The sequence below is a fragment of the Grampus griseus genome (assembly GCF_964374135.1).
Source record: "Grampus griseus genome assembly, chromosome: 7".
NCBI lineage: Eukaryota > Metazoa > Chordata > Mammalia > Artiodactyla > Delphinidae > Grampus > Grampus griseus.
Genome location: NC_139001.1, coordinates 88,913,542 through 88,929,589, shown reverse-complemented (window position 1 = coordinate 88,929,589; position 16,048 = coordinate 88,913,542). Strand labels below are relative to the sequence as shown.

General features: G+C 32.5%; 1 protein-coding gene across 1 annotated transcript in view; it reads right to left on the bottom strand.

The window, feature by feature from the left end:
• LRP1B (LDL receptor related protein 1B) overlaps positions 1-16,048 on the bottom strand; it is a gene marked incomplete at its 3' end in the record, with an annotated part of 1,802,496 nt that overhangs the window by 217,654 nt on the left and 1,568,794 nt on the right. The window contains exon 60 of the mRNA XM_082657914.1: positions 14,831-15,030. Coding sequence (XP_082514040.1) covers positions 14,831-15,030 — 200 coding nt within the window. The remainder of the gene's footprint in view (positions 1-14,830; positions 15,031-16,048) is intronic.

Here is a 16,048-nt window from a genome sequence, read left to right as displayed (position 1 = left end):
AAATGTGACAAATAACAATGCATCATGCAGACTTAACAATTATAAAACTGCTTTGTTGCAGATTAAAATTGTTTTATAATTATACATTCATTAGAGGACTGGGTTTAAATGTAAACAGTAGATTGAGCTTCACAAATGTAAATTTTTCTTTCAAGAGATTCCAGGGTCCTATCTGGCAAATAAGATGTAATAAATTTGTTTGGTGGTTTGGAGTTAAATAATTTTAAAATGTGATAGAGGGTTCTTCAACTTTTTTAAAAAAAAGCAATAAATAAAGAAAATTGAAATTCCCTAATTTGCACAAACATTCCAATATATTTCTCTATATAAATTTTTAGATCTACTTTTAAAAATTCTGTAAAATGTTCATTAATGAGAAAAGGTACTATAATTCAGGTAATATGTACTTTTTTATATATTAGAACATAATGACAGAATTTATGTTTGGCATATTCCTCATTCAGCAGTAACTGAAAAACTACCAAAATTTAAAATATAATTCACTTTTTCTAGGGAGGTTTACAGCCTTATTTTTAAGATGCTGGGTAAATTTATATTGTTAACTAGAAGTAGAAATTTTAAATCTACCAAATTGTTATTTTTACTCAGATGGGCAAAATGTGATCAGAGAATTCACTATGACTCAGAAAATACAGAAATAAAAGAGTTAAGACTCCTTCAAATGGGTGACACTTTAAGCCATTGACTACTATAAATAATGTAGTGTCTAGCCAGAAATCCATCTCAGAAGAGATACTATGCATATGAAGGATATAAAAAAATCAAGAAAAATCCAGATGTGCACACTTCTGATGCAGATATTCAAACTGAATTATCCGTGTAATTCCCAGACATGGAGCCCATTGCCACAATGATAAGTAGAATTGAATAAAGAAAGATGAAAAGTAGGACATTTTACCAGAATGAATCATGTCTGAGTTATTTATGCAAACTATGCCCACTCTCCCCCTTTGACTATATAAATTCATTCCAGAAAGATAAACAAATGTGGCAAAATGTTAACAATTGGGTGACTCTTGGTAATAGGTGATCATTACAGCAATCTTTCAACATGTGTGTATGTTTGAAACTTTTCAAAATAAAATAAAAATACTCAGAAAAAATTGAAAGTCTCAGAAACATTCAACTCAGATTTCCTTAGATGTCAAGCAAGTAATTACATCATTAAATAGGGATTCAAAAATTAATCATCACTTTAAAATAATGTCAGTCCACCAGAGATTCAATTAGCTTCTGTATAAAAAGTGAAGTTATTGTAAGAACTTGCCTATTAGCATCTCAAAAATAGCACAGTCTGTTGAACTATTCAATAACTAGAGCTGACATTTATTCAGCCCATGGGTGCCAGAAAGTAGGCCCTTGGCTCTAATGGGTGGGGGAGGCCATTCTGGTCCCAGAAGGAAGAATTATCAGGCCCACATATCGATAGATCTGAGATTGAGAAACCCCATAGTAACATATCAACTTTGTACACCTATTTAATTTAATACTCAAAACAACTCTATCATGAAACAGTTGACCTCACTTTCAGATAAGAAAACTAAGATTTGGAAAACAAGTAATTTGACCAGAGAGGATGGAGAAAACTATGAAGATGCTGGTATCTGAATCTAAATCGGATTTGCCGGCTGCTGAGTTCTTTGCCACTTTACCTATCAGACTTTAAGAAAGCCGTCCTAGTAAGGTAAAGTGTGGTTATGGACTGAATTGTGTCCCCTCAAAATTCATATGTTGAAGCCCTAGACCCCAATATATCTGTATTTAAAGATAGGGCCTTTAAAGAAGTAAGTTAGATTAAATTAAGGTCTTCAGAGTGGGACCTTAATCCAATATAACTTCTCTTACAAGAAGAGAGGGACACCAGGGGTGTGCACATACAGAGAAATGGCCAGGTGAAGGCACAGCAAGAAGACGGCTATCTACAAGCCGAAGGGAGAGGCCTCAGGTGAAACCAAACCTGCAAACATCTTGATCTGGGACTTCCAGCTTCCAGGACTAAGAAAATACATTTCGGTTGCTTAATCCGCCAAGTTTGTGGTAGCCTTAGCAAACTAATACAAGTATATAAAACAATGGGACTAATTTCATAAGCTCCATGTGAATATCATTTTATTTAATTACTTGAATGCAATTACACTGTATATGATTTTCAGACATGAGACAATTTAAGCACAGGGCAAGTTTGCTATCTCTAAGTTTGTAGTTATTGGCCACCAGAAACCCTCTGTTATCAGGTAATCAATATAAGTGCATAGATATCAGAAAAATGAACTCTTATTTTTGGCACATAGCTGGATGTACAAAGAATGTAGAAAAGTCAGGTTAAAGTGAAGAAAAGTAGTCCATTTTCCCAGGAATTGAATCCGTTTGATTCAATTCCTTATTTGATACTGACAAAGAAAAACAGGACTAACACTAGGATCTTTATACAAGCCTATTCCAAGCCCATTCATTTGGTAAACATACTTATTTCCCAAACAGCAAGCATCAAACACAACCACCAGAGTATTCCTTCTAGAGAAAAGAAATGAAGTAAAAACACCAACTATGTTAACCAAAAGAAATCTAGTCTCATACATCTGTAACACTATAGTGGCTCCAACAAGCTACTCTCTAAGAGATAGTGACGTGTTCCCTAACACCACGACCAATGCCGATAAAAATCAAGTAAAATGAAAGAGAGCAAAACAAACAAACAAGAATCTTTACATATTGCCTTTTCTGGGGTTTGACTCATAACTTGGCAGTATGCCTCATTTCCTCTTTAGGACCTAAAATCTCCTTATGAGAGTTATTTGACTATCTGCTTAAGTTTCTGTGAAAAAACTGCTATATGGTAACTGATAAATGGTAAGTATAAATGCATGGATGCTGTGTTTGTTTTTCCATCAACACAAAGACTTCAACCTACATTGGGAGTAAATGAGATGTTCCGAGCCAAAGCATTATATATTTTGGTATGGGAAACGTTCCTGATTCAGAATGAGAAAAATAAACTTGCTTACTTTTGGTTGTATCTCTATTTATATACTTATTTTCACCTTATAGATATGTGTATATATGTACATCTATATGTGTGTATATACACGTGTGCGTGTATTAGGTATGTGTGCATATGTAACATATCTGTAATATATATATGCATAATATATACATACATGTATTATATATACATGCATATATTACAGAGCAACAAAAAAGATTAATCTTGTGATGTAATTTGGCAGTTAGTGGAGCTGACAAAATAGACAAAATATATATAAAATATAAACATGAAATGTGATGGTATATGTGAGAAATATTTAACACAAATTCTTACTAAGACATGGTTGAGTTTATGGAAAAAGCAGTCAATGTTTTCTCAGAATAATGGTTATCCTTTTCTAAGAGGAAAATAATATGGCCCCCTGTTATACATAAGACTGCTTTTGTTTGATTGAAAGAAAAATGCAAAAAATAAATGTAGGGAAACTTTCATTTTACAGGTATTCAGCAGACATACAAAAACGACACTAAAAACAGAACAGTTGTGTGGGCTGCAGTTTAACAGGTACTTATTATATATTTAAAACCTATTTTAAAGCTGCTTTCTGTAGTTAGGCCTCTATTCTGTACAACAGCGGTATTTATTGTACTGTTTCCAGCACTCCACTCAAGCACTAGGCTCCTAACTTTTATTTCATAGACTATATGTATCAGAAGAAAGGAGCTGATATTTGGCAAAAAATAAATCGAAGAAATACTCTTTGCGGAGTTTTTCTCTTTTAGTCAAGTAGGTTGCTACCCTGGTAAGGTTCCTAGTAATTACGATAAATAGAAAAAGTGGAAATCCAGAATATGCTTTCAGCTTAACTGTTGCCTCACAGTTAGAGATACTCTATTACGAAACTCTTGATTATTCATTTTTGGGAATATCATTTATCATGCTAAACAAGTATATTCCTGGATAATACCAGTCTAATTATATATTTGGGACTAACCTAGTTTAAATACTTAAGAACAGAATGCACCAATGACATAGTACTCATCTCTTGTTGAGTTAAAATCTTATAGTTGGAGTTCTGGGTAAGATATTACATTGGGATAATGGCAGATTCAACATAGCTTTGCCCAGTGGGTTAGTACTTAAATAGAAATTTTACTACTAATGCCATATTTTTTTCTGATTTTTCTCGAAGATTTACTTCAAGGATGTAAATGTCATTTTAAAATATTATATGGAACAATTTTTAATTTTGTTATTTAAAAATTATTATAAATATTTTCAAAGGAAGAACAAAGTTCAACCACCAAATTCAGTAGTTATTTTTATTAAGGAATCAAGATAAGAGTAACTTGAATATTGATTTTTTTTCTTTTAGTTATAAAGAATTTATGTATTGTTTGGAACACCTGAATGATCCAGTAAAGTCAACCTGACCCTCACTCTACGGCTGACAGTTTGGAAACAATCTCCTAAAACTTTAAAGTTAATAAGCATATCAAACAAAATATTAAATTCTATCATCTTTTGATTTTTAATACATTTTAAGACTCTCTCTCCCATTTTTCTTATTCTTGGTGTCATTGTCCCAAGTAGTCTCACCTTCCCTCACACCTGAAAAATTGCAAAATTAGTCTAATTTTTCTCATTGCTTTTAAACTCTTCCACTCTTCCAACCTTTTTTTTTGTAACAGCCAAGCTTCCTGTAGTAAACAGAGAACATGTTTTTAAATGATAATTGAAAAGAATTTAATTGAAAGAAGTCAGTCTTATGTACGCAACTGGTTTTATTATTTTTCTCTTAATTATTTACAGAGGTGTGGCTAAGGAACCGATGATAAAGTTCTTTCCTAGATCTGATACCAGAAGCTGGTGAAAGCTGTAGCTAAGGAAAAAGCCACCTACCAAAAGCAGATGACATTTGGCAGAGGAACTCAGCCACTGCTAAACCACTGTAGTTGGTCATGGAGGGAAAGGGGATAAATAAATATTCTGGCCTCTTGCTTCCTCCATTGTCTAATCTCCTGCCAATGCTTTCCATGGTTTAAATCCAATCTGAGGCTGGAAGGTAAAAGAGCCGGGGTGATGCAGTCCACAGAAGTCCGCCTTCTAGCATACAGAGCATGGCAAAGAGGCAAAGATAGAATAACTAGAACTCCCTCCAGTAAATATTTCCAATATTTCTTCTATCTCGCATCTCTCTTCCTTGATCAAAAACCACCAATGACAGCCATTCCCTAGGCAGTACTGTGCAAACTATTTAGCCTGACTGAAACTTCTGTCTTCAGAAGAGAATATCAGGATCCTCACTAATCCTCTATTCTGAGAGACCTTGACACTAACAATTTTCCCTGATATCTTTCTAGAAGTCTAATTTACAATACGGTATGTAGAGAAGCCAGGAATTAAAGTAGTAGAACATGAAAACCAAAAAGGAAGATATAAAACAAAGAAAAACAATTAGCATTCAAAAAATGAGGTGAGATTAATCAAAGGCTACAAAAGGAGTGTAACATGATAAAATTAGATGATGGAAGAAAGTGATCTAACATGTCAAGAAAGTGGAAGATTCATGACAGTGGTGAGTACGTGGGTGAATAATGGTTTCTAGTTTATAGAGAGTAATGGAGAAGAGTGGGTTGAGGGGAAAATGGCCATAGTATACTAATTTCCAGAGAATGACTGCTGAGTCAGTAGCTTTAGTTACAAATGCCCCATCAAAAAGAGTATGCTTTATGTAACCTTAGTGCCAAGAACATTTGTTCTTTGTCCGTAATTGGGCATCCCCTTCAGTGTTACTGTTGGCAGAAGATTTTTTTAAAATAATTATTTCCTCAGAACCATCTACAACAGGCTACAAAATATTCCATTTAACATTTGCCTACATGAACATTTTTTCCTGCCTACTCTTTAATACAACCCTGCTTAATGGAAACAGTACTACAAATAAAATTTCAGGCATATGGATCCAAAATCCATTGTTCAAAATCAATAAAAACATTATCAAATGGTAGAAACACTAATAATAGTCAATATCACCAAACATGATGATAAAATGTTCAAAAGTTATTTTTTCCAATAAAAAGTATGATCTTTCAAAAAGTTCATCCATCACTGAAACCTTAAAGAGGAGGAAAAATAAAGGTCTTCCATTCAGCATATGTCAGAGTACATAGCAGATATGAGCTGATGCTACTTGAGCGTCTATTATATGAGGCTGCCTTTGGAATACCGACACTGATCAAATGTCCAGACAAAAGTTACATGTCCTTCCTTAATGCAGTAGTTTACACTGGGACACTTAAATGTGAAACTTTTTGAAATAAATGTAATGTATGATGGCAAAATATAGAAATTATTTAGAGCTCTTCTTTAAATTAAAACCATTATTAAAAGACAGAAGGCATCCTTTGCCTACCCTTTTCTGGTATTCCTTGCCTTTTATTGTCTACCTTGTCACCTCAAATCATATACACTCTCTACATAGATTAGGAATATTCAACTTCATATAATTTAATCCCTTCCCTTCCCTCACATATCTTTAAATTATTCATAATATAAGGTCATATATGGCCACTTTCATATTTAATATCTAAAAAGAGTATTTCTGCTAATGAATAGCAGTATTTATAAGTTTACAATGTAAATTATAGTTCATTTACTTTGAAAACTAAACTGTGCCTATAAATATCGTCTCTTGATGATGACACTGCTCTTCAATCTCTGAAGTAAACAAAACAACACTGTTTCATGCACTTGGTAAAGATATATTCCAGTTGCTTTGAAACTCTCTGGACTTTTCTACTGGTGATACAAACCTTCATAGATACTTGGAAATGTACTTTCAGAGCTGACCATCAGTACTAAATATAAGTTATGACATTCTACATACATATGCGTTAGGAATGTGTTTCTTAGAGCTTCCTAATGAAAGCTGAAGACTTTGAAAAGCCCTTTGCCTTTGGAACAGATATCAAGTAGAGCCATTTACATGAATTTAGTATCTGGTTGTCCCACATTCCTATAATTATAAATATGCTTCTAGAATAAAAACAGAAAAGAGTGTAACATATTACAAGCATTTTCAAACGTGTTCTAGTACTCCTAGGAATAACTAGGGATAAGTGAGTGAACTGAATGAACAGTCCTCCTCTCCCCCAGTTCCAACCTCAGTCAATTCCTTTAAGAAATGTTAAAAAATCACTGATTGATTAGAAGTCCTATTTTGTGGGTAAGAACTTTGAACTATAGTGTGGCAAAGCAACTTGCCTAAATTAGAGAGTAACCTAACCAAAAACTAAAGCTACTAATTCCCAATGCTGCACCATGTCATATTTGGGACGGATAACACTGTTGAAAGTGGCTGAAAACTCATATAGGGTAATTCTTTAAATTTATATTTTAAAAAGTATATGGAATGCATGTGACATTTGCAAAATAATAACCTGTTTAGACATATACACAATTTAACGTAACATGTTCTATTCAAGGGACAAAAATAAAAGATATGATTGACACTGAAATTCTAAAACTTTTCAGAAATGGCAGTTAATTTCAATTTATTTGACTGGTTCAGGAACATTTCTATAGTAACTGAATTTTATTTTGCTCCCTTCCATTAACTTTTATTGTATTGTAAACAGCAGCACATCAACACCATTGGCATAAAATAGCCTGTGAAGTCAACTGTTTGTAACGGACTGTGAATGATAGGAAATTTTTTTTCAAAAGTACTAAAATGCAATATCTTATCAAGAAAGAAACACTCTAGAATATTGTAAAATTGGACGGTGGTGTTTATTAGATTCTCTCTCTTTTTTCAGTGGGCTTTGGTGGATATTTACATTTTCTAAAGACCTAAATGCAACAGCTACTGACTTTCAGGATACAGGAGCACAAAGTACTCCCTTTGTCTTTTTCAGTGTGTTTTTCCCCCTTAGAACAAAACCCGCTAAATATATCTTTGCTATTTCACCAGTAGCACACTGAGATCTGGATTCTTTTCCCAACATTGATTAGATGATCACTGCATGGGTTATGATTTGGATTTTAAATCCAAGCACAGAACTGCCTCCTCACAACACAAACTAGATTCCCAGAGCAATAAACAAACTAAAGTGTTGGACTGTCAATACAATACTGACACTTCAATATGAGTATCTTCAGGTCTAGGAGTATAGAAACAAATGAAGAGTCAAAGTCAACATAATAGCATGAAACTTTAAAGAATTTTTCCACAAAATAAAAGTTCAGTGATAAGCTATAGTTTAGAATCATACCCAATGATTAGTTTTCTGAGAAATTAGCAGTTGTGAGTGTATATTTTTCCAGTGTGCTGGATAAAATATGTACATAGCCGACTGATTTAACACAAGGTTAAATCATTCAGTGACTCGAAGAATATTCTGAAAAAAAAAAGTACTAGAAGAAATAAATTTTAAAACTCAAGGTCAAGCAATGTTTTTCTTAGCTCACCCTTTTGTTATTACAGTTTACACAGTATTTTCAGTCTTTTTGTCAAAAAACTACCTCTCTATCTCAAGTTCAATGGCAACTCACAAAAAAATGAGGAAAAATAAATCTGAATTTATGTGCTTTGATACAAGCAGTCAAAATGAAATTGTGATCTAAATATAATTTTCTGGTATTTAATTTTCTTTTCATTAAATGGAAAACAAAATCTCTAAGTTAAGCAAGATATGCAGAGTTAGGGCTGAAATTTTTCTCAGAAATGTCTATAAAATGTAACCTATTTTATAAACAGTTCATTAGAGAAGGCTATACTTTCATGATGCATAAAATTAATAACAAAGGATCTTTGCTGTGTTCAAATTTCAGGAATTCCGTGACATAAATTTTCAAATAAGAGTAGAAGTTTTCCCATAGGCAGGAGATAAAGTTAGTTTGGAAAGAGCCAACAGAAATATCAAAATGTCCCACTAAAGCAAGGTGTACATTTTTAAGCAACATGATTGTTCTCTTCACACCTTCAAATAAACAAACACACACAAAAACTGGATTTAATGAGCTATACTCTTTTATTTACAGTAATTATATTCTAATGGCTTACGTTTTTGTTTATTTATTTCTCATATATTTTGCAATTTATCTATGTCTACTATTTACATTAATCTGAAAAAGTTCAAGTATGGATATACCTTTATATATATAGGTGTGTGTTTATGCTATAACTGTTGCTATTAGAAACTATAACAAGCAGACAGAAAAATCTTCAGTTAGTCATCTTTTCAAAAACAAGGGGGCCTTGTGGAGAATGGAAGAGGCTTTGGAACCAGTTAGATCTGGGTTCAAATTCTAACTATGAGCTATTTGACTTTGGACAAATTATTTAATCTCTTTAAACTTATTTCCTTATTGCAAAATGGCTTTAATGACACATCTCATAGTGTTCACTGATGGAATGGCTAAAAAAGCATGTATTGCATCAAGCAGTTTCTTGAACACAGTAGGCTTCTAATAAAAGTATGAGTTTATAAGGGGATGGTTCCAGTTCTTGGAACCACAGTATTAAGCTAAGAAAATTTCCACTGAAAGCCAATAATAATAATAAATCATACATGCAAAACATCTAATACAACATCATGCTCAAGAACATATGTTTTCTTCTCTCATTGATTTGGTAAGTTCACAAGTACTCAACTTTAAAAGATATTAATAACTTTTGCAGTAATAATCAGGGAGAACTGAGGACTGGATAGGTGATTTGAGATTTTAACTAAGGAAATAAATCTGGTTATTACAGATTTATTTGTAAATAAATTGGAGACTAACCTGAAATTAAAACTTTGGGATTTGGCAAAAATTCTAAAGTGATCCACCTAACTGGGAGACTTAGAATTTTAGTTCTGGAATTCCCCTTTGATGCCATTTTTTCCAATACCCTTATTTCTATGGATGAGGCAACTGAGACCCAGTGAAGCTACACATACATTTCAGGGTGAAAAAGCTTTCTAACAGTGGATCCCACCCCAACCCACCCTCACCCTTAGGTTCCCCAAGCTTCTTTTAAGATGCTAAGGGTTTTCTTTCTCCAGTCTGAGAAGATCCTTTTACTCAAAGATTTGTGCTCCAACAAAGTTTTAGAACTTCTTATCCAACATCAAAGCCTAAAATTCTCTGAGGAGGACTGTGGTTTGGGGGTGGTAAGAAATCAGTCCCAAAAATATAGGCCTACAAGAAGAATATTATTATTTAGAATCATTGTGTTTAGAATATATTTAGAATCATTCTGTTTCTGTATAAAGACAGATTTAAACTTAAAAACTGAGCATTTCAATCTGGAGAACATTTTGAAATGCCAAGTTTCTCACTGGACCTATTTTATATCTCAAGGAATAGTAGGAGGAGAGAGATTCACTCATTTGCAATCTTTCTTCTAGGTAAATTATCAGGTATTCAGAAAGGCTTTTTAGGTAAATATATGATAAAGAATGTTTAACCATATCCTTAGAATTTCTTTGATGTTGACCCTTTTGTTAAATAAATGTACCTCTCATCAAGACAGAGCTTTTCAAGAAGAATCTCTAAGTTATGCTTAGTCTAGTACTTTTTATTTCTTTAAAAAATGTACAAATATATTTGAAATTCATAAGTTATCCAAACTGTGAGTTATTTCCCCCTGGCTAAGTAGATAATAATATAAATCATTCACTTAATATTTGCAGCTCAACCACCAATATTTCTGCTGTTTTAAGTTTACAGATCTTTCCTCTTTATTCTGCTAAATAACTATTGAATGTAACATTTTATCCCCATTCCCACAGCTATAATCACTTCAAGTGTTTTCTCCTAAAATATTTTAACAGCCTCTAAATTGGTTGCCCTTCCAGGGTCTTTCATTTTCCATGCTGTTGTCAAATCTAATAACAGCACTCTATCAACTAAATGCCATCAATGTCTCCCTATGACCTATATGATAAATTCCAAATTACTTAACATACAAGGCCTGTCACAATCTGGCCCCAATTTGCCCTTGTTCATCTAGTGTCATTATCTTCCTCTTACACAACTTCCAGTTTACAAATTGTGTAAACCCCATACTGTTTCAAGACTCTATTACATTTTTGCACATGCTGTTCCCTCTGTGTGATGAATCCTTCCTTCATTTCCCCATATGGAGAGCTTGTCCTACATCTTTCAGATTTTTCAAAGATCCCATCACTTCACCAAACACTTCCCTAATCCAGCCTGCATTTTGGCAATACTGTACATATACTGCTAACACCAATCTAATTTATGTTTTTACCTTCATATCAGTCTCTTCCCCCCACTAAACTATAGGTGCTTTGAAGGCAGGGACTTATTCAGCTTTGTAACTCCAGGGCCTCACATAATGCATGGCACAGAAAGAGACAACAGTAAATGTTTGTTGAATGAATGAAGGAATGAATGGGAAGATCTAAAAAAAAAGAAATCAGAGAAATTTAAAAAATGAACAATGAAACTGTGATTTAACTGTCTCTCTCAGTTATCCAGTAGTATGCATACTATTCTACAGTATTATTATACCATATTATTATATAATTATTGGAGTAAAAACCAGTAGAATAATATACACAGGCATTAGGGAAAGATTCATGTAACTAAGATTACACCTAAATGTTCCCAAGATAGCAAATTGACTAATTCTCTTTTTTTTAAATTTTACGATGTAGTGCTTGGACTTGTTAAGAAGGTGGGTTGGGGTAGAAGAGGTAGCAGAGAAAGACGGATGTAAGTTCTCAAGCAATTTTCCAGTTACATGGTCCTCAGAGGTAATCTGATCTATCGCTTAGGCACAGAACTCAGATCTTTTAGAAACTCTTAGGCTGGGCAAGTAATAAAATAATGCTTCATTTATGGAAATGCTGTATGGTTTAAACCACAACATGTTTGGGGGAAAAAACCTTCTAAACTGTAAAGTGATACTCATGGTTTAGTTTTTTCTCCATTATTAAACTTTGACTTATTAAAAGAAAAACGTAATTCTGAAATTTTCATACACCCTTTATACTCTCAGATTACTTTGTCATGACTGGCATATCCCATTCTTTTGATGAGCTCTGGCTCTAGTTTTAATAAAAAGAATAAATGAGAACAATAATACTAGTCTGGTTAAGAGAGAAGAGAGGTCAGTGGCCAAACTAATACAAAAGTTACTAATGTTATAATAGTCTCATTTTCCACCTCCAAATATGCAACTAGAAAACCACAGCTTTTTTTATGTCTTTATGGGGACAATGCAAGGAGTAAAAAAATCCTATTCCTCTTTACAGACATTGCAAATGAATGACTCTTTTTTCATTGGTTGTGAAATTGGCGTAAGTCAGGCTGTGTACAGTTAGTAGCTCATTAGTAACTACCAGGTAATTACTGGCTTGCATTCAGATATTGACAGATGCCTAATAAGACACTTAGTGAATTTTTCATTAGTCTTTCTGAAAAAGCCTTCAGGAGAAAATATTTCTGAAGGCAGGAACTCTTTTACTTTCCTTTTCTCCCCCCTTGAGCCTCAAAGTATTTTCAAAAATCAGATTTTTAAATGTTAATAACATCATGCCTGAATATCTTTCAGCCAAATATTTTACTCTTCAGTAAATTTAGTTTCACTTCTCCTTGCTATCTATGTCCATCTACCCAAAGTCATCACCAGTACTGTGATTGAAAGACACTTAATTTACATGCATTCAATTTTGTATTAAGTTTTCAAAGCATTAGTCATCCACATATCTGACATAATTTTAAAATAATGGGGAGGGGATGGAATCAATAGTTTCTAATGGACATTTTTAACTAGTTTTTGTTATTCAAACAAAAGGCTCAAACAAAAATAGGCAAATATTTGATGCTAGAATATATTTTAAATATTTACCTATCTAACCAAAAATTGTTTAAATTTTATTGTACAGTGAAATTTTAGCACAAAGTAATACATTCACAACAACTTAGCACGCTAAAAATACATGCTAAAAATGGTTATGTGGTGAAAATACTGATTGCTACAATAAAACTCAATTATATCATCTACAAAAGTTGCAGAACATTTCATTATTGATTCTTCAAAGGAGATATAACTGCTGAATGCTAAGTGTAATTTTGATTTGACAACATTGCTTTTGCTGTAATTAAAACCCTAAAGTGATCTTTAAATAACTCTTCATTCCAATTGCATCCTGATGAGTTTCTTTATAATTGGAATGCCAACACCTAAATAAGCGACTCATCCGACACTTGTCATACTTCAATGTTCCCACCCTTAAAAAAGCACCTCTAAAAGCTTTCTGTTGGCATTTTTAGTTAGACATATTTATTTAAACAACAACTGAGAGAAACTTGGGCAGAGTTAAGGAGTGATGTGACTTCAGTGATGTATACCTCCTTTATTATTTATTTTTTTAAATTTATTTTTATTAAGGTATACTTGATTTACAATATTATGTTAGTTTCAGGTGTACAACACAGTGATTCAATAGTTTAACAGATTATACTCCATTTAAAATTGTTATAAAATTTTGACTATATTCCCTGTGCTGTAAAAATATATCCTTGTAGCTGTTTTATTTTATACATAGGAGTTTGTAACTCTTAATCCCCTAATTCCACTTGCCCCTTCCCACTGTTAGTTTTTAATTTTTTAAAATTCAGTGGCTTCATTCTTCTCTACACTGGCATACATTTAAAGGGCTTCACCTGACAGGATTAAATTATCAATAATTCTCTCTTCCTTGTCATTTCACCTCTTTCCTTCTTCCAGGGGTTTTGATCTAAGCTTACTGCCAGAGAAGAAAGCAATCTCTTAAGCTAAGCCATACAAATGTATGGCTTTACTTGGGATCTCTCAGTGAAACTTTACAGTCTCTCAGTACTTTACAAGATATTTGAAGATGAAAACACCTAATAACAAAGGTGACATTAAGTCACTACAGATTAATAAAAATTTGTTCCTCTTCTTCATTCTGGGAAAAACCTAATCTTTAAAAAGCTACCTGCATCTAAAATATTTTGAGTGTTCATGAATTGTTTGTGGTTTCTGTTATATTCATGTCATCTTCACCTGGATCCCATTCTTTTTTATTATGTCCTTCTCCTTTGCTCTTGTTAATTCCCTCATCCTCAGCTATTTTTTCCTCTAAGACTTTTTGCCCATCCCTAATTCTAGCATTACCTCCCCCATATCAAATTGCTTCCTTCATTTGTTTTATATTTAGAGTCTTATAATCTACTCAGAGTTATAAAAAATAGAAAAATAAAGTACCTATAGAATTTATATTCAAATAATTTCCTAAACGTTACTCTAATTTGAAAGCTGTTTTTCATGTTACTTTTTGTTGATGCTGTTGATTACATAACAATAAATTTAATCATGTATGTAGTCTAACTGATAACTTTTAAATATTACTTCACTGTCTTTAAAGAATTATACTTTCACTTAGTATTTAAAAAAAGAAACCTATCAGATTGCAATAATAACCTTATTTTTATAAGCAAGTATTCTGTTTCAGTTCAATTAGGATATATGTATATATTAACTTATAAAAATATCATTCATTTACTATAAAAACTATTTAGAAAAGTACAATTAGAGAAAACATTCACAATGTCAAAGTGATTTTATGTATGACTACAGAAGGTCTGAATAAATAGATCTAATTCTTATTTACCAATATTGTCACAAAGGAATATAATAATGTAATCTTAAATTAAGAAATGTATTTGATGAAAGTATATAAAATAAATAAATAAATATATATATATATATATTTTTTTTTCTAAATGACTATTTTATGCACTGGTGAAATACTGAATCATTTGTGCTATGGGACCAACCTTTATGTCTGTGAGATCCATCCATGTTGCTAAATTCAATATGATTTTCATCAGCCCAGTAGAGTCTATGGTTGACATAATCTATTGTTAGTGCCATAGGTCTAGAAATCTTGGTTTCTACGACAACACTCTGATTGGTTCCATCCATTCCAACACGTCCAATGTGAGGATACTCACAGCAGTCAATCCAATATAAATACCTAAAAAAGAAAATCAATAGCCACGTTGTTTATAGACACTCAGGGAGTAAAACATCTTACAGTATTTCTCTTATTTGCTTAGTTATTCCCAAATTAATTCTTGTATCTCTCTAATTGCAGCTTGTAAGAAGCATACTTCAATGCAAACTTTTCTTATGCTTTTTTTTAAAACATGTAGTACACTTTGAAATATCCATATAATTTTAAACATATGTTTCCTTTAGTATACAACTCATATGTATATAACATTTCTGCAAGTGTTAACAAATAATAGATGCCCAAAACTAAAGAGGTAAACCTTCAAAATGCATCTATAATGTTAGAGGAATAAAACTATCTAAATATTTTTTTTTCTTTTGTGTTTTACCTATGAAAAATTAAAAATGAATTACGGAGAAGTACATTATATTTTTTTGAATGTTCATTGTTCAGTGTGGTAGCCACCAGCCAATTGTGACTCTTTAAATTTAAGTTAATTAAAATCATATAAAATTAAGTAAATTCCAAAAGTGAAAAATAATTTCCTCCATTAAATCTGCAGTACTATTAACAAAGTACTGCAGATTCTTAGAGGTCAATAGTAATGTTTTTGAGGTCATTAAGTAAATTATGAATTTCAAATGGTCTGAGCTCCATGTAATAGCAAATATCTTTTGTTTGTATTCTGAACATTTTATTTGGCTAATCTTATCATCATCTTGAACCAAGATACCACAAAGAAGAGGAAGAGCATATTTCATGGAGTCCAACATCTGTTACATCACTCCCAATAAGTTCACTGAGAGTTTGAGGTCTGAAATCCTCACCCTGACACTCAAATTCTTCATTACTAGAAACAGACTTTTCCAATTTACTTCCCACTATTGAAATGTATGAACTGAGGTCTAGTTGGAGTATTTATAGTCCTACATTTTCACTTTTTTGCTTTTATCATATCATTTGCCTTGCTCCTGCCTCTTCAATACAGATATTATGATTCAGACGTTATTCAGTGTCCCCTCTGTTCTCCACAAACTCT